This window comes from Podarcis bocagei (assembly GCF_964188305.1).
Source record: "Podarcis bocagei genome assembly, chromosome: 4".
In the NCBI taxonomy this organism is placed as follows: domain Eukaryota; kingdom Metazoa; phylum Chordata; class Lepidosauria; order Squamata; family Lacertidae; genus Podarcis; species Podarcis bocagei.
The window spans coordinates 75,088,673-75,111,539 of record NC_138128.1 but is presented as its reverse complement, the minus strand read 5'-3'; the positions used below and the strand labels follow the sequence as shown (position 1 = coordinate 75,111,539).

At 40.0% G+C, this 22,867-nt stretch overlaps 2 protein-coding genes across 6 annotated transcripts in view; one reads left to right on the top strand and one right to left on the bottom strand.

Annotated features, from left to right (window-relative positions):
* The window catches only part of LRRTM3 (leucine rich repeat transmembrane neuronal 3), a 98,475-nt gene extending 89,936 nt beyond the window's left edge, over nt 1-8,539 (top strand). The window contains exon 3 of the mRNA XM_081190923.1: nt 5,914-8,539. Within this exon, the coding sequence (XP_081047049.1) occupies nt 5,914-6,102 (189 nt within the window). The 3' untranslated portion in view covers nt 6,103-8,539. The remainder of the gene's footprint in view (nt 1-5,913) is intronic.
* CTNNA3 (catenin alpha 3) overlaps nt 1-22,867 on the bottom strand; it is a 559,480-nt gene that overhangs the window by 403,669 nt on the left and 132,944 nt on the right. The gene's annotated exons all lie outside the window — the stretch shown is intronic.

Here is a 22,867-nt window from a genome sequence, read left to right as displayed (position 1 = left end):
CCAAGATAATAAAGTTTTTCATAACCAGAAATCATGGATTCTGGTTCATGAATTTTCATGAGTAAACAGATATGGATCGCTATTCATACACAGTACACAATAGAAATTTTACTCCCAATAAGCATTTTGGATTAATTGCACAGGAGAAGAAAAGATAAAATCAACAAGATTCCTGCTTCTTATCTTATGAAAAAGAATATACATATCTCTAATGGGATTTAGTATTCAATTTTAATGCTTGCTTTATTTATAACTTACAGTCTGATGACACAGACTTCTCAATGTGCCTACTTTTTAGGCACTATAAGTTAACCATGCTGTCTGGTCTTAACATTTCATATGTATTCCATCAGAAACAGACGGTTCTATAGACATATGTTTTTCAAAAGTTCCAAATTATATTTTTGAATGCCAAGAATATGAGGATCCTTTACATTCCAGATGGTTTCTTTATTACAGATCACAAAAACCCTACAAACATAGTTTATATGACTAATAACTCCTGCACTACATCCTATCATGTGGACTGAATGTGCGACAATTTTAATTCTAGGACAACATACTTTGCAAAATTAATGTTTCCTTAATATACACAAACAAATCACAATCCATATGTGCATCTTAGTGGTAAATGATGACATAAATCAGAATGTATTGGTTTTAAAAAACAACAACAGTAATAAAGTTTTCAAGATGTTCATCTTAACACAACTTGCTAGGAAGAAAAATCCAATAATTTTGTTCTAGCCAGTAGTAGGAAAAATGTTATTTGGGCTACCACTAACTCAGGATTCTTCCAGACTATTTCTATTTCCAGGTGGGATTCAATCACATACTTGCAAATTCAGGATGCATAATTATTGGGAGGTCTTGCACAACAAACCCACTTCGCCAAAAGATCACATATTTTGCAAAGGGGCATGAAAATACACAGGAATGTGTGGAATGATACTTGCTTTGACCTCCCCTACAAACATATCAGAATGAATGCTCACTAAATAGCGGTCATCTAATCTCCCTGCAAACAAATCAGAATTAACACTCAATGAACAGGTCATTGCCCTCAGTGATAGAACATATGCTTGCAACATAACAACAATAATTTTTATTTATTACTTATACCCTGCCCATCTGACTGGGTTGCCCCAGCCACTCTGGCTGGCTCCCAACTTAATAAAAACACAGTGATGTATGTAGGAGGTCACAGACGGAGCCTCTACATCACTGTTAAAGGCTCTGGTAGCAAAGCTGGAAAAATCCTTGCCGTGAAGCGCATTTTGAATGTGCAAATGAGTGGGGTGAACAGGAAACAGACAGTGGAGGCTAGTCCGTTAGATGGCTGGAGCACTATCCGAGTAACTTCCATCAGCTCTCACCTGCCTGCCTTATTATTTACAACCAGTCAAGGGAGTAGCCCTGCCTGTTAGCTTCATCTTCCCCAGTCTCAATGTTGCCCCTGTAGAACTCTGCAAGGATGTGGACAAAACTAAAATTAGTTGTTTCTGCCTGTCATTGGTTCTGCCTCCTCTTATTGCTGCTTCCAGTGAGCTCCAGCCACCACAGTCCCAATCCCTGAGTTTCTTCATCTTGTCCAAAACAATGCTTAATATGTTCCCCTCTGAGAGGAGCCATGGCTTCTGTAATGTTAATAAAATTCTCACATACCAACACAGTTGAGAACACAGCTGATGTTGATTTGCAACATGCTGAGGCCACAGCTTCCACTGTGATGAAATGAGCTGTTGTCTTCTATTAGGAAACACATACTGAAATGAAACGTATGTACTGAAGGGATGTTATCATAATGGCCTTGGAATACAGGAAGTAAAACATGTGGCCCAAGAGATCTCATTTACTAAGATATGCCAAACTTTGGAGCTTTACAGGGAATATCGGAAGTTAGAATGTTCAGTTAGTGCTCCCAAATGAAAGACTATTCAGTGATAATTAAACCAAGTGAAATAGCTTTCAAAACACTTAATCCTTCATTAAGCTCCTCTTGCCTACAGCAGGCATTAGTCTCATGAAAACTATTACTTGACCCACCTTGTCCTACAAATGAAGAACCTAACCCTCCCTTGGGGCACAAAAATTGTGTAGTATAATGTGAAAAAAAAAGGAAAGCAGCATTACAAAGAAGTATAGAACCTCTTCCATCCATCTAGATTCCATCCATGGCTAGAGTTCCACTCCTGTCTCATCAGCTCCCTCACCAGGATAAGCACCACAGTGAGACCACTACATTGGTGCGGCCGTACTTTTGCAAAATATGCAGTCAGTTAAATCCTGAAGGCTATGCTTTAGCAAGGTGGATGATGCTTGAACAATGCCCAAGTATGCCCAGCATATCAGCTGATACCACAAAACAAAAGGATAAAGCTGTCTGTGAATGTAAATTTATAACATTTAAATGGAAATGGTGGCATAGGCAGATTACTTTATGACTGGAAATACAGTGGTACCTCGGTTAAGAACTTAATTCGTTCTGGAGGTCCATTCTTAACCTGAAACTGTTCTTAACCTGAAGTACCACTTTAGCTAATGGGGCCTCCTGCTGCCACTGCACCGCCGGAGCACGATTTCTGTTCTTATCCTGAAGCAAAGTTCTTAACCCGAGGTACTATTTCTGGGTTAGCGGAGTCTGTAACCTGAAGCGTATGTAACCTGAAGCGTCTGTAACCCGAGGTACCACTGTACTACATAGGTTTCTTTGCTTATTGCATTTATATTCTGTTTGTCTTCCACAGCCTGTAAGTCAGAAGGGGGAAACCTGTGGTCCTCCAGGCACTTCCGGACTACATCTCCAGTCATCCTGTGCTGTCTGGAGCTGGTGGAGGTTGGAATCCAACATCATCTGGAGGGCCACAGGATCTCCACTCTTGCTGTGTGGGATTCCCCACCATCCAGGAACTGAGTTGACTTTGATCTCCTTAGATTTAGCAAGGTTGCTGTATGATATGCCTCCCCACCATGTACTGGGAAATGATGCAACGCTTATTATGAAGATTCATGTTAAGAAGAGCTGTTGAAGACAGAGGTACTTTATTTGTATGGGAGCCACTTGAAGACTATAGCTCACTGACTTTCTTGAATCATCTGTATGATATTGAGAAAGTGGAGGGAGGGAGTTTTTCTCATCTCATAATAGGAGAACCCAGGGCCATACAATGAAGGGGAATTGGAGATTCAGGACAGACAAAAGGAAGTGCTTCTTCATATAGCACATACTTCAGCCATGTAATTTGCTACCACAATATATATTGACGGCTTTAAAAGGGTGTGTGTGATACTTTTCATCATTGAATTTGTCTAATCAATGCCTATTAGTTACAGTGGCTATATATTAGTTATAGTATCAGAGGTCGTATCCTCTGAATACCACCTGCTGGCACATCCAAGCATGAAGGAGCTATGGCTCTCATATCCTGCTTGTTTCCATAGGCATCTACTTGGCCAGTGTGGGAACATGATACTGGACTAGGTGACCCTCTTGTCTAATCCCGCAGGGCTCTTATGTTCCTATTGATAGCTATTTGTGTTGTAGGCACTGTCACTATTCTATGACTGATTCCTGATTGTTGGAGCACCTGAGTCTGGTTTATGAGTCTTTCTGTTGGTAGTTTGGTATCACAGAACGGCACTAGATATTGGTCCCTTCAACATCTATGAAGGTGAAGCTACTAGGAACTTCTTCCCTTACCCTAATGGGTCACCCATATCTCTAGCATTAGAACCAAAATCACATTTCATACAGTTATTCAGCTCTTTTTTAGAATCAGTGAGCTTCTTTGTTCTCATATAATGAAGTATCACGACTTTTTGGCATTCTCTGATTTATATTTTAGTTTTCAAAAAAAAATCTCAGTTCCTTTGCTTGCCATTTCAACAACACAGCTTGGTCTCATAAAAAGTCATTATCTGCTGCCACAAAAAGCTTACATATATCATATGTCAAATGAAAGTATTTCATAATGTGGGGGTGGGTAGTGAGACAAGAGTTTCTCAACTAATTAGCAGCTAGAGGTCTCCGACTCTTCCTTTATAGCCAAAGGAGACCATTCTCTATCGTCGCTAAGTGACGTACTCTTCATTTGCTTGTTGAATGGCTGGACTTGTTTTTCAGCAATTTTTTCTTTGAGAAGACTCTGTAGGTGGGTTTTGCTTACTGCTTAGGCTCAAACTAGCTGAGTAACTCTGGAGTTTTTTCTACTTTCTGATTTCCCTGGTGTGTGCAACTTGAGTCATTTGGGATAGTTCACCTGATTTCTTCTTATGCTCTGCTTAAAGATACTGATCTGAGTTGGGGAAGAGGAGATGCTTGGATTGGGCACTGGGTTTGGCGATACTTAGCATTTATATAGCTTTTCTTTAGTGTTCAAACTGCTTCACATACATTATTTTCACAAGCCTCCCCCCCCCCCAAATGTGAGGTAAGTCAGTAATTCAATTGCATTGCTGCTGGAGAGGGAGTGCTGAGGCTGAGAGAACTGAGGCTTGCCCAAGGCCTTCTAGCGATGAGGTAAGATTTGAGCCAATAACCGTCTAGCTCACAGCATAACCTTAAGCATATTCACTCTCTTCCTAAGTTAAATGAGATTTTCACTGGAATTATTCTATCAAATGCTGGAGTAGCATAGCCATTACTATACCCCACCAGCATATGTTAGAAGAATTCCAGAGTTACGATTCTATGCTTTTTAACAGTTCCTAATTCAAGGCCTCACAGTCTGATACATCTCACATGATTGCTATGACAACTAATAAAAAAATAAAGACTTGCCTCTTAGCTGAGCTTTTTGGACAGGGTAGCTAAAAGACACATTATGCATTGTGTATTTGTTTAAGGCAAAGCTTCCTCATTATAGGCATTCTTACACTGTAGCACTCTACAGGTATTCATCATCACTTTCAATTACTCCTTTTCACAAACAACCATGCTAATATAATATATACAAAGTTTTTTAATTGCTATAAGCCACTTTGAGTGGCGCATGGATTCTAGAAGTCTTTATTAAATAGAATGGTAACTATGAAATGAGACATGACAGGAGAGCTGTGATCCTCCTCCTCCTGCTGTTGTTCTTTTCTGATAAAGATTAATAGCAGCCACCATGCAAGGAGTGTATGATGCAATGAGGACCATGGTATTTGGAAAGCGAAGTTAACCCTATCCCCTATCAAATTTTCCTAATGAAAAATTATTTGTCCCATCAGGCAAACAGCAATTGGAGTAGAGGGGATGATTACTATTATGAAAACAGTCCAGGGAAAAAATATTTGGGGGGAAATGGAATAAAATAATACATGTAGCAATAAAAGAAAAAAGTATTTCTGGCTGTAACAATGGTAAAAATGTATTAATTTGAAAACTGTATTAAGTGGTTCATGGATTGGTGAAACATTTGTGTAATTGATGTATTCAAACAATCTATTACAGATTAATGATGATGAAATACCATTAGCTGAAATAAATTAAGTCTGGCTAAACTACCATTAGTCTTTGTGGGAGATGACTACATTTATGAAAGAAATGTCCACATTTTACCATTGTGGGATAATATTTGTGGGATAATAGATTTAGAGACCAAGTAGTCTACAATGGAGTATCAAATCGATAATGAAATTAAAAAGATGGGAGGGAGAGAGACAGCTTGGTTTTTTTCCTAGTTAAGAGTTCATTTATGTGAAAAACAGATATTTAATAGATAGTATAGAATGTAGAGGGGAAACAGGAAAAAAAACCTTCTCCCCAGCATCACAATTCTATTCGAATCTCCCCCACCTCCCTTCTGTAGCTGCTAATGAAGCTGTAAAAAAAAGCAGAAAATGCAATCATGGTCTTCAATATTACATTTAGTTTAGTGCTCAGCTGCCTCTTTACTAACTACTTTTCATATTTATTTCCACCTCTAGATACCTTTATCTATGAACGTGTCAACATTTCTTGCATATGACCAGCCTACAATAAGTTACTGTGGTGTACACCATGAACTTCTTGCTCATAAGCCCTATGAATCTAATGCACAGGAAGAAACAATGGAAACACACTTAGAGACTGATTTGGATCTGAGCACAATCACAACGGTAGCACGAAATCAGTGATACATTCAGTGGCCTGAAATACAGCCAAGGGTTGCCACCATTTTTTTTTCACATGAAGGATGAAATGAAGATTTCTTCAGTAATGGATTCAAAAATTCCTGTTCTGTTGAAATTTACACATTCAGATACAGATTGTTTGATGTCTACAATTTATAATTAGCTAAGTTGTGCAGTATTTTTTGACTTTAAAAACAGAGTACAATCCTTAAAATAAATCTTTTTTCAAAACTCATCCTACCTACCTGTAAAAAAACAAAACTGTACAGATCTAATGTATTTTTTCATATTGTAAAGTTTCAATATACTGAGATGTACTGGTATGTACAGGACCATGATTTAATTACATTTTACTTTGCAAATTTCAGTTTCTAAAATTTTAAATTAACAAAAGTTTTATCTTGTGTTATATTCAGAGTTTCTCAGTTTCGTAGAAACTGTTTTGTTACTGCTTTTGTGCCCAGAAAGAAAACTTCACTCTGAAATTCTGTGCTGTGCAAAATCTGCACAACTGTTATCACACTGACTGTGCAGGAAATTCTATCTATTTGTTCCAGAAATAATCCATTAACCAAATGGAGGGGTGGATTGTACAAGATTACAGAGACAATGTTTTTTTTTTCCTATTAAAAAAGAATCAAAGTTTTTTTAAAACAGTTCTCAGAATTAACTGTTGCCTTGTATTGCAGCCTGGTTTGTAAAGCAATGAAATGTAATGATAAAGAGGGATATTTTATCAACGCATCTGTGAATGAATGACTCATTGTCCTATTCCTTCATGTAGTACTGCATCAGAAAAACAGAAAAACACACCACAGAGAATAAGAGCATTGAAGACAAAGGAAGTAACCACAGCAACAAAGTTACATTCAGTTAATGGCTGACCAGGATGCAGTTTTAGTTAGTTTCTAAGTAATTCAGATAAAGCAACTAGGTAGCCATGACAATTAGATGTATTTTAATTCTTCAAGTATTCAATCAGTACAAGCACCAGCAGTATGCTTTTATGGCTGTTTCATCCTGAAAATTAGCCAATAAGCCAATTCCCTGGTTTTACAATTTAAAATAAGTTTTGGGATGCATAGTACAATGCATATAAAAAGTTATCTAAAGAGGCCTGAATGTTGGCTTTTGGAAATGCCATTTGGACATAACAAATTACAGATGGAGAATAAAATGTAGAGACAAGTCACACATATCCTTTTGGGGATAGGGTTCAGTCATGTTGCCCTTTTTAGGGGTTATCTCTGACTGAATGAAGAGGTAGTAAATTAATCCTCCAAACAATTGTCATGGGCACAGATCCTTATTTGGCACAGCCACAGAAATGGATTTTAAGGGCAGGTTCACATATTACCTAACCTCCTACCCTTCCCACATGCATATTTGCACCTTTGTATGTATTCTGCAACATGCATATAACCTGAATGTTCCATGCACAGGCTCATTTGCTTTTAGATTTGATTGACATCATCTGACACACACACACACACACACACACACAGCTGTGGCCAAGTGGGAAAGACTACATGAATTGGAACTACATATGGATGTGCCCTTTACACGCAGAACCCGCATTATCTTATTGCCTAACCAGTGTAATAAGAGGCATTTATGCACCCACCATCCAACCTTCTTGCAGTTGGGTCCTCCTTTAAGCTAATGCAGGAACCAGCCCCCAATTTGGATCTGTGCTCATGATTGCCTACAGGTTACAGCTACTTTAATTCCATATTCAGTTAAAGGTGACAAAAATAAGTCAGAAAAAAGAAAGCCCCCCAAACCATAATGAGATTATCTCCCTCTCCTCTATATTTACAGGTAACTTAATAAGGAAAGTTATTGACCAAAAAGTAAGAAATGTTTTATTGTATCACAGAACCAATTATAGAGAAAGACCTCTAAATAATATTTAAATATTTAAGATGTCTAAAATCTAAATAAATTTGTCATGAATTCTAGCTGTTCATACAGAACCTACTGACTGCCACCCAATTACTGGTTTTTGAGAAGGAAATCTTCATATTTTAGCTTCAATAATGCTAACAACACTGGACTATAGCAACAGAGGTTACAGTACAATTACTTTAAAAATATGGAAGGTTACATAAGTTAAAAGATTCATCCTCTGGGGTTCTGACTAGGGATAAGTATTCAGAATTACCTGGGTTTTCCAAAAGGTTAGGGCAAAACGTTTCATACAGTAGTAACAAATATCTTCTTTTTATATATAAATAAAGAGAAATTATTTAACCACAAATCTATTTTTCTCAATACTTCTCCCAAATATTTTACAGTAACTTCATGAAAGAAAATTAAAAACTATGAAATCCACCATTTGTATAAAGCAACTATTATTGGGGAAAAATTACCTTCGGAATATTGTTAAAAAGAAATATGGGAATACAAAATGTCAAAAAAGAGTACACTGTATTATTTATTTAGCATCCTAGATTTTGTAACATATTTTGCATAAATTATTTGCTATTCAAAATATTTTATTTGTCATTTTTAAAATTCATCCTAACTTTCATAAGCTTTTCAGTTTCTGGTTTCTTTATTATATTGGCATAATGATTCTTGGATTTCTGATCTTCATTTAGTAATCTGGGCCACAGCCATGAGGTTTGAAAATGGATTTAGCTACTTGCAGTGGGTGGTAAAAAGAGGTGGGGGAAAACTGTCTTCACATGTACTGCATGAGAAAAAACATTTCCAGACCTTGACTACTTTAAGTATGTAGTTTAAGTATGGAATTAATTTATCTGATTGTGATGGAAGTTTAGAGGAAATCTCAGTGTTCCCAAATTATGAGTCTGGTAACAAAAAATACAAGTTCAGTAACAAACCAATATAATATTATGTTCTTTCCTCACTGTTGGCTCATGAAGACCACTTCATATGTTACATGTTACTACAGCAGGACGGTCACTAGCTACTAAAAACAGAACTGAGTGGATGCCTTTCTATGACTATGTTGTCATGGTTAAAACTGCTGCACCTATGTGTATCTATGCACTTCACATAAGGAAGTTCAGTATTATTGGTAGCTACCATGCTGAACCTCAAACAACTTATAAAGTCAGCCTTCATATGGCTTCACACTTACACTCTTCAGATGTTTGTTAGGGCTGAATGGGTGCACAATGTGATGGGGGAAGAGGCAGAACTGTAATAGAAAGCTCCTCCACATACCTAGATGTGATGATTAAAACATGTAGAGATCCCTATGCATAGACATAATGCTTTCCACACATGTTCCAAAGAGTGAGCCTTGGTTTGGAGAGGAATTTGCCTCTATACTGGTGCTCCCCACCCTGCAATATGTTAACTTGGCTCTACTATAACATCTAAAAAGAGCTTAGGTGGCCTTTGGAAAGACTCTTGCCTCTCAAGAGCACCAAACCATATGAGGACATGAAAGGGGTTGGTTTGTAGAGCATTTATGTGAGGTGCTCATCCAAACTTATTGAGGAGGAAATAAAGGTAAAGGTACCCCTGACCGTTAGGTCCAGTCACGGACGACTCTGGGGTTGCGCGCTCATCTCACTCTATAGGCCAAGGGAACCGACGTTTGTCCGCAGACAGCTTCTAGGTCATGTGGCCAGCATGACTAAGCCGCTTCTGGCGAACCAGAGCAGCGCACGGAAACACCGTTTACCTTCCCACCGGAGCGGTACCTATTTATCTACTTGCACTTTGACGTGCTTTCGAACTGCTAGGTTGGCAGGAGCAGGGACCGAGCAACGGGAGCTCACCCCGTCATGGGGATTTGAACCACCGACCTTATGATCAGCAAGCCCTGATCAGGTTTAGACCACAGCGCCACCCGGATCCCATGAGGCGGAAATAGGAGTGCCCATTTTCTCTTACCACAAAGAAGCCTTCTATTTCCTGTTAGCTAAATGAAAAACTCTCTCTTTCTTGAAGAAAGAATTATTACCTGTTTATACCATGGAAGCAGAATAAGCATATACCCGTATTTTTTGCTCTATAAGACGCACCCAACCATGACGCACCTTTTTTTTAGAGGAGAAAAACAAGAAACAAGAAAGCAACGCAAAGCCTCTTGAGCGAAGAGGCAGGAGAGCTCCCACTGCGCTCAAGAGGCTTTGCGTGGCTATCCTGGAAGCCAGAAGAGCAAGAGGGATCGGTGCGCACCAATCCCTCTTGCTCTTCTGGCTTCAGCGAAAGCAATGCAAAGCCTCTTGAGTGAAGAGGCAGGAGCCACGCACTCTGTCCCTTCCCCCACCTCCTGCAAAAGCCAGCAAGAGCCACGCGCTCTTTAAAGGGAGAGCGGCTCTTGCTGGCTTTTGAGGGAGGTGGTGGAAGGGACAGAGCGCGGCTAAGCCAGAAGCTAGAACAGCGAGAGGGAGCGCAGCAATCCCTCTCACTGTTCTGGCTTCTGGGATAACTGCGCAGCCTCTTCAGGGCAGCGGGATGAAGGCTCCCCGCTGCTCTGAAGAGGCTGCGCGCGGCGAAGCCAGAACAGTGAGAGGGAGTGCTGCGCAGCAATCCCTCTCACTGTTCTGGCTTCTGGGATAGCTGCGCAGCCTGCATTCGCTCCATAAGACACACACACATTTCCCCTTACTTTTTAGGAGGGAAAAGGCGCGTCTTATAAAGCGAAAAATACAGTACTGAATACAGAATTTTTGCTGCTCCTCTTGCTGTTGGCATCCGTCTGACTTGGGAGACAATGGATAATCAAGCACCTGACAGGCCACAATATAATGCTGCTGGGTGGGTGTCATTTGCTTGCTGGGATTAAGCTATGCAGATGCTTCAGCTGGCTTTCATAATGCTGGACACATTTCATATTTGTAGCCCAGTAATTACCTTCAAATAAGTAGTTGTATTATTACTAGGGTGCCACTTTCATTTTATCATACAATGTGCAATAATCAAATAATTGGGAACTCAGTTTATTAATGGAAATTTTCAGTAGCTGTTAAATTAATGAAAACGTTAAAAACCATCAGCCTCTTCTCTTCTGGAAGGATGACTGATAGCTGTAGATACTACACCCACCTGCATGCTGTTCATTCTAATGTGATCACTGTTGATAGTTCATAAGCAATGAGCCAAGATTAGAAGGGCCATCTGCACAATGGATCCTTTCAGGTTCCTTCCAAAAATAGCAGAGAAAGCATGGGGAAACCCAGGATACATGCAGATGTGTTTGTGCTCTGGATCCCAGTGTACATGGCTTGCAGTAATTAAACAGTCAGGTAGGTCTGACGCAGTCGGGGAAAATTTAAAAAATTAAAAATTGTCCAGTAGCACCTTATAGACCAACTAAGCTTGTTCTGGTATAAGATTTTTGTGTGTGCACACTTCTTCAGATATTAAATAATTACTAGAAGACAAGAAATAAATCCATTTGTCCCAGCCATCAGGGTGTGTAGCTCTCTAATAGACAATTAAAGGAAGAATTCAATGTTGTCGTCTTCCAATGGTTCAGTCACCACAAGCATTTCAGCTTGCCTGATGGAATGATTTCCTCTCTCTGCCTCCCCACGTGCTGTTCTGGGTGCTCTCCTGATCCCCAAGAGCTTATGAGAGGGCATGGAGCAGGAAGAGAGGGGTGAAGTAACATTGCACCGGTGGGACCCACTGTGCTGTTTCCTGCTGCTGCGTCTACTTAGCTGAATCCAGCCCTATGTCCTTAGTTTTAAAAGATGCTCACAGATAGCTGTATTACCCTGTGTCAGAACACTGGTCTATAGCTTAGTTTTATCTACAGCTCTACAATGACAAACAGCAGCTCTCCAGAGTTCTCACACTGATCACACAGATCACAAGATCACACAGAAGGTGCAGAAGAACACCAACCATATTTCCAAAAATATGCAGGGACTCAGCTATACAGCTGCAAATAAAACGTTTTAAGTGTGTTGTAAAGTGCATTATACAAATGTGACACTAGATGATGATGGTGAGCTTTGGCAAATTCAATATATATTTTTCAAACCTTTTTTTAAAAAAGCATTTTCACTACATTTTTTATTTGTGTCTAGATTCCACCCAGGCTGGGGTAGAAGGCAGCCTGAGCATGCCAACAGACTATTTCCTCTATAGGTACTGAGTAAGCATTCCCAGCTCCTGTATTATGCAGGAGACTTCGGGTTCCAGAGCTCAGCATTAACTCCTGAAAGATTCTGGTAGCCTTAGCAAACCTCAAAGCCAGCTTTCCTAGATATTAACAGTGGTCTGGTCACATAAACCTGAAGGATATGCTAATGTTTTTCTAAGTAAAGGCAGGTAAAATCTACTCGGTGTTTGACTGTATCCTTGTGCAACAAGAGCTACAATAGCTGGGTTAAATGCAGTAGAAGCTGGAATACTTGGTTTTAGCTTACCGCAGTTTATTTGGTTTATTAATTTATATTCCACCTTTCTGTATAAAACACATTCAAGGCAGCTTACAATAAATAAATAAAACCAGCATCAATTATGAAAATGCACTAGAAGTGGAAAAAAATTCTTTAAATGTATTTCACAGGAGACACTGGTGCAAATCTTTTAAATATTCCGGTTCATATGTCCCTGCCACTAATTACATGGTTAGGAGCTGAATTCAAGTTCACTACAAGACTGGGCTACAGGGCAACTGGGTTCTTCCTTAGAAAGAAAGGCACTTTATGGGAAAAAATATATTCTTTCATTTAATGTGTTTTTTTCTTTAGCTGCTGCTGCTGTGCAAGAGAGAGGAAATAATGAAATAACATGTTTTCCTATGCTGTTAGCATTAACTGAGTCTTGGACAACTGGGTCGTGATGCTGTACTACCACCCAAGCTAACAATGTCCTTGCATGCAAGCTATATGTTGTATAAAATGCTTATTTCATGTTCTTCTTAGCAAATCTTCGCATTCACTAGAATGAGAATTGTGGAGGCTCACAAAGTGCCATTGGGTCCTCTGCATCTCTAAGAGAAGAAGGTGCGAAGATGTCACAGTGATCTTGAATACAACGAAGATTGAGAGGGGAAGCTACAGCGAGTGGTCCTGTGTGCTGAGGTACTCACAACAGCCATCAAGAGAATGTGCAACACTTGTTCAGAATGCACGAAAAGGTAAACAAGTAAGTTGCTGAAGGAAAAACACTTCTAAATAAGTAATTTGTTCAAATAAAAGAGGCCTTGCATATTAAAAGCATGTAAAGAAGGTGCAAAACGTAAGTGATTTTTTGTGTTTCATGTTTCCACTTTTTAAGATTTAAAAAATAACATGGGGAAAAGGGACGTGGGCATCTTCTTTTTGCAACTCTCTTTTCTCAGCACGGGAAAAACACTAAAAGTCTTCCATCATCACCACAAAACACCAGAGGCAGTAAAGTTGAAGCAGAAATCATGCACCCCTTCTTTTCACTTCTTCTTGTACCAACAACAGTGGCTGTAAGAGGTTGCATAAGCAGTCATTAGAAAGAATATGAAAAATGGGTTGTTAATAGGGAAAAATCTAATGTTAGTATTTTAAGACCAAAGATTAGGATAAACAAAGAGGGTAAGGATTTGCTGAGCCAACAAATTGAACTGGAATACAAAAAAGGGAGGTATGAGGAGGTCCGGGAAACAAGCTAAGGAAAATAAGTAATAGAAAAATGGAGTGGTTTTTTTTAATCATTTTTATTTTGTGTTTTTTTTCCTTTTTTCGTATTGTAATATCTTAAAAAAAAATCTTAATAAATATCTTATTTAAAAAAAAATAGAAAGACAAATCCTTGGCCTCAAGAAAATCTACAACTGAATGCATCAGCAATCGTTAATGAATGGCTTGACACTTGGGAAGAACATTTCTTCCCTGAAGAGTTTATATTATTATTATTTGGGGGGGGGGAGAAACATGCACACATAAGAAAAAAGGGATTAAAAAAACCAAGGACTTTTAATGCTTATCTTCATCAAATATATGGCCAACTTCCCACTACATAGGGAATGGCTATGAAAGAGAATTAGACAAACTTCTGGAGAATTTTGAACTTGTTCTCTCTCAGAATATGCATTTCAATAATTTTGTTTTAGCCAAGAACTACAATGGGATATTTTGGAATTGCAAAAGTCAGTGGATAATTAAGTGATCCAATCCGCACATTAGGCCAAGAGATGAAGCTCTAGTCTTCTTAACAGAGAAGTTTAGATTTCCCAATCATCCCTGCACTTACCCACCTCAACATTGTTTTAACCCAAAGCAGCCCCAGAAGAGTTCAAACTTGGACTGAAGCATGTGTAGGATATAACCTTTGTACTGTTGTCCAGTTAAAACCCATCCCGTCAAATGCAGCTTCCCTCCTAGGTAGGGGTGTCATATTTCAAACAGTGAAAATCCAGACAGAAAAGTTGTTGAGCTCTTTTTTTGCTATTTTTGAGCTATTTTTATGCCAACGTGGGCATTTCATATGTACCACAATTTCATAAAACCAATATCAAAGCAGTTTTCAACAAATGTGTGTGGGTGGGTGACCACATAGAGATCTAAAGATCTAAACTTACAGATCATCAGCTATTATAGAAAATGATTTTCCTAATTGTCTGCATAAACCTGGCAGCATTATCTCTCCTCCACTTTGACTCTCCTCTACAAACAATACAGCCCAAATACTGATTCCCTTCCCCGATTCTTCTTTTTAAAAGTAAGCATGCATTTAATATATCACATAGATAGGCCCCAAGAGGTGAAGGAAAGAGATTGTGAACAGAGACCCTACTGGTTTCATCTCTTTAAGAACCCAGGACTAAAGTATTAAGAACTCTGGAATAAAGGTCTTACTGAGCTCCCACAAATGTTTTACATGCATGCATGAAAGTATGGGATTATTTGAAATAGTCAGTCTTAATAATGAAATGTTTTTACTGGGCTTCAATCAAAAGTAGTAAGTGAACACATTTATTCAACAAGGAACTACAGTATCTGCAACACACTCATTTCTTCATTAATCAATGGGCATGTCTAGTTAACTTTCCATGCTTCTCCAAACTCTGAAAAAGCTTCTTTTAGTATATGCCATATTTCATCTGCATTTTGCTCAATCAGATTTCTACTCCCCTCGTCATTTGAAAAAGACCACAGTGAGAATATTCTATTTCATTGGGAATCAGGTAGCAGAGAGTAGTGCTAAAAAGAGATATTTGTTATTAAAGTTCATACATGCAGAGCGGACTTTGGTAATCTTTCATAATATGGCACCTTGTGGAAGGCCAAAATTTGGTACGCCCAATGGATCTCTGCAATTTTACAGCCCCTTGGCTTGGCTCCCTGTGCAGAAGAACCACCCTAAATCCGGCACTGTCACATGTTGGGAACAGATTTATAGTGGCAGAATTTGTAATTGAGTACCATTTGCAGCTCCAAATAAATATTTTGCATCTGTAGGGTGCAAGCATCTGTAGGAATACTTGCAGGACATACATTCAGTCCACAGTTAATGGACTTAAAATCAATAAAATTGATGAGCTGAAACATGCTAAGCTCTGTGTTGGACTGTGACATGGAAAAACTCACTTTTTTACTGGCACTAAGATGTTCTAACACTAGCCACCCAGAGGCAGTGGCGGCGTAGCGTGGGGGGTGCAGGGGGGGCCAGCCGCACCGGGCGCAACATCTGGGGGGGTGCTCGCACTCGCAGCTCTCTGCCCCTGCTAAAATCCACGGGTTAGGGGGCGCAAATTACTTGCCTTGCCCCGGGTGCTGACAACCCACGCTACGCCACTGTCCAGAGGTCTCTCTATTAATCTTAAACCATGTCACAGAGAGGGAATACCTGTTTTTTTTCCTGAAAGGGTTCAGTTGTGGATAATTCTTTTTAGCATCTCAGAGATCTTTTTGCAGCAAATATCTAACAGGACCCATCCACCAATCCCCTACAATGAATAACTCATGCAAACAATGGTTACTTTCACGAATTTTTCTAAGTATCTACAGTATGGAAAAGAGGGCAGATAGTGCAGTGAAAGAACAGTAGTTGCCTTCTAACAATGAAGGTAAATGTATATGGTTGTTTTTGTTCCTGCTTTTGTTCCAACTAGCGCTGACCTAAAACACACCACACATACCCCCTTTGCAGTTCTATTTTCAGTTAAATAATGAGCACTTATTTTGGTGATTCTTGAGAGGGCCCTGTGAACTGAAGAAGAGCATTCACCTATCCAACCTTGCCGCTAGTGAAAGCCCACTAATGGAGCACTGTAGCTATCCATAGCCACATTGTCCTCTTTTTCCAATACCAACTGAGACGGAGAGCAATGTTTCCTGTCCTTAGTGAAAATCTGCCTTGTGATGTAAAATTGTCACAAAGCCAATTCAGAGGACAAATCTGATTGCCTTCAGTTTGAATGGGTGGCTGGGACAGCAGGTGGTATACGATCTGAGATGTGATGGCATCCCACTCCCTGCCAATTAAAGAACAGGAAGGAAATGAAAATGACAATAATGATGCAGTTTTTATAGCAAGCAGCTGCTGAGAAGAACAGGTATGAAGAAAGCAAACTTTGAGGCACAATGAAAATATCCAATTAAGAACATTGAGCTGAGCCCTATGAAAATAGTCACTGAACCTGTTCTGAATGGGATTGCACTCCCTCTGAAGAAGCAAGTGCACAGTTTGGGGGTACTTTGTCACTACAGGCCCAAGCATCCTCTGTGGCTACAAGTGCCTTTTAGCAGCTTTGTCTGGTTTGCCAGTTATGGCCATTCCTGGACAAGAATAGCCTAATCACTGTGATTCATGTAATCTTGAGGCTGGACTACTGCAGTGTACTCTATGTGGGGCTGCCATTGGGCCTTGTTTGTTTTTTCTTTTTTTAAAAAAATAATTTTTATTTATATGCATTACAACACTTATTCAAATATAATTCTAACACTTCAACCTTTGACTCCCTTCTCCCTCTTTATGTGGTTCTTTACATTTATTTTCATCCTTTCCTGCATACTCCAAATTATCTTAATTTATTTTTTATTCATCTATTGCCATAAGGATCTCATATGCCTTTTTTAAACTGCAGGTTTTTATAGTAATCCTGCCAATGTCTTAATCTGTTTACACTTTGCTTGTACAAATAAACCATTTCCATTCCTTTCTAAATAACTTTTTATCTTGAGTTCTTATTCTTCCGGTAAGTTTCGCCATTTCTGCATACTCCATTAATTTCAGTAGCCATTCCTCTCTCATCGGGACTTCTTCTTCCTTCCATTTTTGGGCATACAACATTCTTGCAGCTGTTGTTGTTCTTTAGTCGTTTAGTCGTGTCCGATTCTTCGTGACCCCATGGACCAGAGCACACCAGGCACTCCTGTCTTCCACTGCCTCCCGCAGTTTGGTCAGACTCATGTTTGTAGCTTCGAGAACACTGTCCAACCATCTCGTCCTCTGTCGTCCCCTTCTCCTTGTGCCCTCCATCTTTCCCAACATCAGGGTCTTTTCCAGAGAGTCTTCTCTTCTCATGAGGTGGCCAAAGTATTGGAGTCTCAGCTTCAGGATCTGTCCTTCCAGTGAGCACTCAGGGCTGATTTCCTTAAGAATGGATGTGTTTGATCTTCTTGCAGTCCATGGGACTCTCAAGAGTCTCCTCCAGCACCATAATTCAAAAGCATCAATTCTTCGGGGATCAGCCTTCTTTATGGTCCAGCTCTCACTTCCATACATCACTACTGGGAAAACCATGGCTTTTACTATACGGACCTTTGTTGGCAAGGTGATGTCTCTGCTTTTTAAGGCGCTGTCTAGGTTTGCCATCGCCTTTCTCCCAAGGAGCAGGCGTATTTTAATTTCGTGACTGCTGTCACCATCTGCAGAGATCATGGAGCCCAAGAAAGTAAAATCTCTCACTGCCTCCATTTCTTCCCCTTCTATTTGCCAGGAGGTGATGAGACCAGCTGTAGTTGCGTACATAAATAAATTTCTATACTGTTTAGGTAGTTCTGATCCCATAATTCCCAAGAGAAAAGCTTCTGGAGTTGTTGTTTTTTAAACAAATGTTATCTTAAACATCTTTTTTCAATTCATTATATATCATTTCCCAGTAAGCTTTAACCTTATTACAAGACCACATGGAAAAATGTTTCTTCTTTCTCTGCATTCTCTGATTTATATATTTTTGCCAAACTACTAGGTTTTAGGTACCATCTATATAGCATTTTCATAGAATTTTCTCTTAAACAAGTGTTCCACCAGGCCGGGGCCAAGGCCGAAAAGGTCGAGGCCAGCCTAATCTCCCTGAGGCCCAGGGATCTCCAAGATGTTATTATTTGCAGACCGTAAGGTCCTCCATGGGGTATTCCAAGAGAGGCGGTCCCGTAGATACGAGGGTCCTAGGCCGTATTGTAACCATGTTATTAACAACCCAGATAAATCCTTAAACTCTTTTAATTTAAATTCTCCACCCTCCTCTCTTAGCAAATTTCTATAAGTTGCCCAACTCTCCATCATATTTTTATTTTTCACCACTATTTCCAAAGGTTAAAGCCAAAGTGGTATTTTGGTCTCCAATAAGTTTTATATTTATCCCATAATCTACACAACTTTTTTTTGCTAATTATATGGTTTGTGAAACCTTTATGTACTTTTGCCTTTTCATACCACAAATAGGTATGCCAACCAAAAATATTATTGTATACTTCCGAATTCTTCAATAACAACCATTCCTTCAACCAGCACAGTCATGATGCTTCATATTATATGCTCATTTCCAGCAGAAAATTTATATTCCAGTCCTGTGGAATACTCAGCCAATACAGATTCAGCAGGCACCTCGTTTCAACCTTTAAATGGCTGCTGAAAGCTTCCTCTTCCACCAGGCTTAAGCAGACAATTAAGAAAACATCTGTACATAATAGTTGGTTTCTGATTTTCACATTTAATATGGTTTTTATTGTATGCTTTTATGTATGGCTATTGTAAATTATGAAGAGCAGAAGGGACGTGGGTGGTGCTGTGGGTTAAACTACAGAGCCTAGGACTTGCTGATTAGAAGGTCGGCAGTTTGAATCCCTGTGATGGGGTGAGCTCCCGTTGCTCGGCCCCTGCTCCTGCCAACCTAGCAGTTCAAAAGCACGTCAAAGTGCAAGTAGATAAATAGGTACCGCTCCAGCGGGAAGGTAAACGGCATTTCCATGCACTGTTCTGGTTCGCCAGAAGCGGCTTAGTCATGCTGGCCACATGACCCGGAAGCTATACGCCGGCTCCCTCGGCCAATAAAGCAAGATGAGCGCCGCAACCCCAGAGATGGCCACGACTGGACCTAATGGCCAGGGGTCCCTTTACCTTTATTGTAAATTATGAAGAGCAGTATGTAAATATTTTAATAAAATGCCTAACCCTGACCTAGTATGAGACTACCTCACATGTCAAAGACACTGAGGGGCGGGCAGGGTCCCCTGGAACCAATGCTGAGGATCCTCTTGCGAGGCCCTTCCAATTGAGACCCACTAAAGAACCCTTGGAGCTGTCAGAGGAGGTGGAGAACATCCCTCCCCAACCTTCTCAAGAACGCTGATGTCAAAAGGTCCAAGTCTGGGCCAAAGAGCAACAACATCTACTGGCCCAGAAATAAATTCCTGAAACTCCTTCACTACTAGCAGCTACAGTTAGGGTATGATCTAGGGAACCAGAGAACATAAGGTCTCCCTCTTGAGCCTTCTATTTGCTGAAAAGAACACAAGTCTCTGGCTCCTTGATCCTTTTTGTTTCCCTTCCTTGTTGTGTTGCACCTTCCCTGAACTCCCTGCAATGTTGACCTTGGACTGTTGCCTGACCCTGCTTCTGGATCACATTTTGGACCTAGACCGATTCTCCATGCTTGATCTTGGTTTCTCTGGAATGCACTGCACTTGCAACCCTGTCATTGTTGATGAATATTTTGGTAAAAGGCTTATGCCTCCTGAGACTGAGACCCTAGCTCCTGAGGGCCCCCTCTGGAGCATGAGAAATATGAAAACTGGATATACATTTCTCAGCCCCTGGGAATTACAGTGTGTATGTTGCAGCAATCACAAACTCCAGGTGTCTCTAGAGCCAATGCATTTACTAATTTCTTATGTCAATCCAAATCATTAGGCTCAAATCATTAGGAAAAGAGTTTATTTGCTGTATAGCAAATGTATTTGCTACAAAGCACTGCTGCATCTTTCTAAGTATATTGCTGAAATGATTTTTTTTAGTACTTCCAGCCAAAAAGGTGCACAAAATCTCCTATCCTCTACAGATCAATCCTTAAAACCATTTCTTGTTATTAAATTCATCCCACAAAATATTTCCAAGTTTAAACTCACTATATAGTGTAGCATAGAGTAACTAGGTCAGTGCCTATTTTCCCCTCTAGCTAATTATAGAATCTGATTTATTTTAATTAGAAGGTTTCAGAATAAATCAACATTAACACCAGCAGAGTTCATCAAGATTAATGTTATTTTAATGAATATCAAAGGAATTAGTGTATTTCAGTGTTTTCCACTGGAACACTGAGAATTCTCAAATAAACTGAAGGTGCAGCAAATGCACCTGTGAAAATTCCACATGACACAGACCTTACCAGTCTACTAACCTCAATTTTGCACATAAATTACTTTTTAAGGTGTTTCTTTAGATGGTTAACTACAACATAGATTCTACTGAGTAGTGGGAAATGACCTGCAACACTGACTTCATTATAACTAAGTCCTTTTATCTCAAAGGTCTAATATATTCATGATGATGAATATTTCCAAGTGCCACTAATTTTGATATTACATATGTAATGATAATCATCTACAAGTGAGCATTAATTAACACTACATTACCTTACTGATGCATTACATCTTGATTAATACCGAAAGGTCTTCAGCTGAAAGACGGTCAAACTTCTAGTGAGACAACAGTGGACAGCAGCTGCTTTTTTATTTTTTGATACAAGGAACACCACACAGCCCATAGCAGGTGACTCTTGAGAGAAATATCGAACGCCAATGCATACCCTCCAATATAGGGACATCCTAAGTAAACGTGGGACATTGTGGGGTCAAATCAGAAGCTAGGACAGCTTCTGTAAATCCAGGACTGTCCCTGGAAAAAGGGGGGAATTGGAGGGTTTGCCAGTGCAGGTGGAACCCTGGTCATTCCCTTCACACATTAAAGTTTTGGTCTAAATGATTTTCCAGGGGAGGAGCAGAACGGGAGAAAAGCGAAAGATTGCTTAACACTTTTTTAAGGACCAAGGGCCAATCTACATGATATTTAAAATACAATAACAGATTTAACATGTATTTTTTGGAGCCACAAGGGAGTCTAATAAGAATCAAGGCTGCAAGGCATGGGGAGAAAGTTAGCCCTGCCATAGCTCCAATGAAGCTATTATTTACCCCAGAAGAGAAACTGCTGTTGACACCAGAACGAAGCTTCCCTCCCAGTTTCAGGGAGGGGCTGGTTTTTCAAGACCACAGTGCTGTGAGGAAAGGTGTTTTATTTATTATTATTATTATTATTATTATTATTATTATTATTATTAAGCCTTTCCTGAACATTGGAGTACCAAACCTGATTGATAAATGTGAATATACACATCTAACGTGGTGTGGTGCTGAGAGATTTAGCACTAAGTCTTTCAGAAAATCAGTGCAATGGGACTCCTGTGGGGAGAAAACTGCTCAGCTCCTAGTTTTTAACAGAGGCTGGGATGACTGTTAAATGGCCACGATCACTGACCAACTCATTGTCCACACATCATGAAAGAGGAGTCAAGAGATAGGATATTGGTGGAAAGGTTATATAACAATGGGAAGATCTGTTACAGCATAGGCCAATCATAGAAATGTAAGCAGGTGAAGTTAATTCCTGAGTGTGAAGAATGCATCCCTCAAGACTTGTGAGCATATAAGCAGTGGGACTCATTCCTTTCTACCTGCGAGTTCATTTCTATGCCCTGCCACTGAGTTCAGCCCCTTCCCTTAACTGCCACAGCCTGCCAGGCACAATAATTTCTGAACCTATGGGGGAAGGGGTGCTATCAGAATGGCTGGGGAAACCCAGCCAGACGGGTGGGGTACAAATCATCCCACAGAGAAGCCGTCCTGGAGGCAGAGACTCACAGAGCTCAATGGCCAGGTCTTAGAGTATGTAAACCAGAATCGGGATCCACAATGATGTGTTGCAGAAGGGCCAGATTCTCAAAGCCAAAGGCAGACCCTATAGCCAAATGCAGGGACTACCAACAAAAACCAGAATTTGAGGGCAAGAACTTAGGGGCCTAACTCCACCATTGCAATCTAGCAGGTACATAATAACATGTGCAATGCTGCCAGAAGTTGGGCATGTGGGACGCCCTCCCATCAGATGTCAAAGATATAAACAACTATCTGACTTTTAGAAGACATCTGAAGACAGCCCTGTTTAGGAAAGCTTTTAATATTTGATAATACTGTATTTTATTTGCTGGAAGCCGCCCAGAGCAGAGTGGTGGGGTATAAATTATTATTACAGTGGTACTCTGGATGCGAATGGGATCTGTTCCAGAGCCCTGTTCGCATCCTGAAGCGAACACAACCTGCGTCCGTGCGTCTGCGGGTCGTAATTCACCGCTTCCACACATGCTCTTGACGTCATTTTGAGCATCTGTGCATATGCAAGCGGCGAAACCCAGAAGTAACGGCTCCATTACCTCTGGGTCGCTGCGGAGCGCAACCCGAAAATAATCATCCCGAAGCATATTTAACCCGAGGTATGACTGTATTATTATTATTATTATTATTATTATTATTATTATTATTATGCCAAAGGAGGGCTGAGCAGGACACAGGCA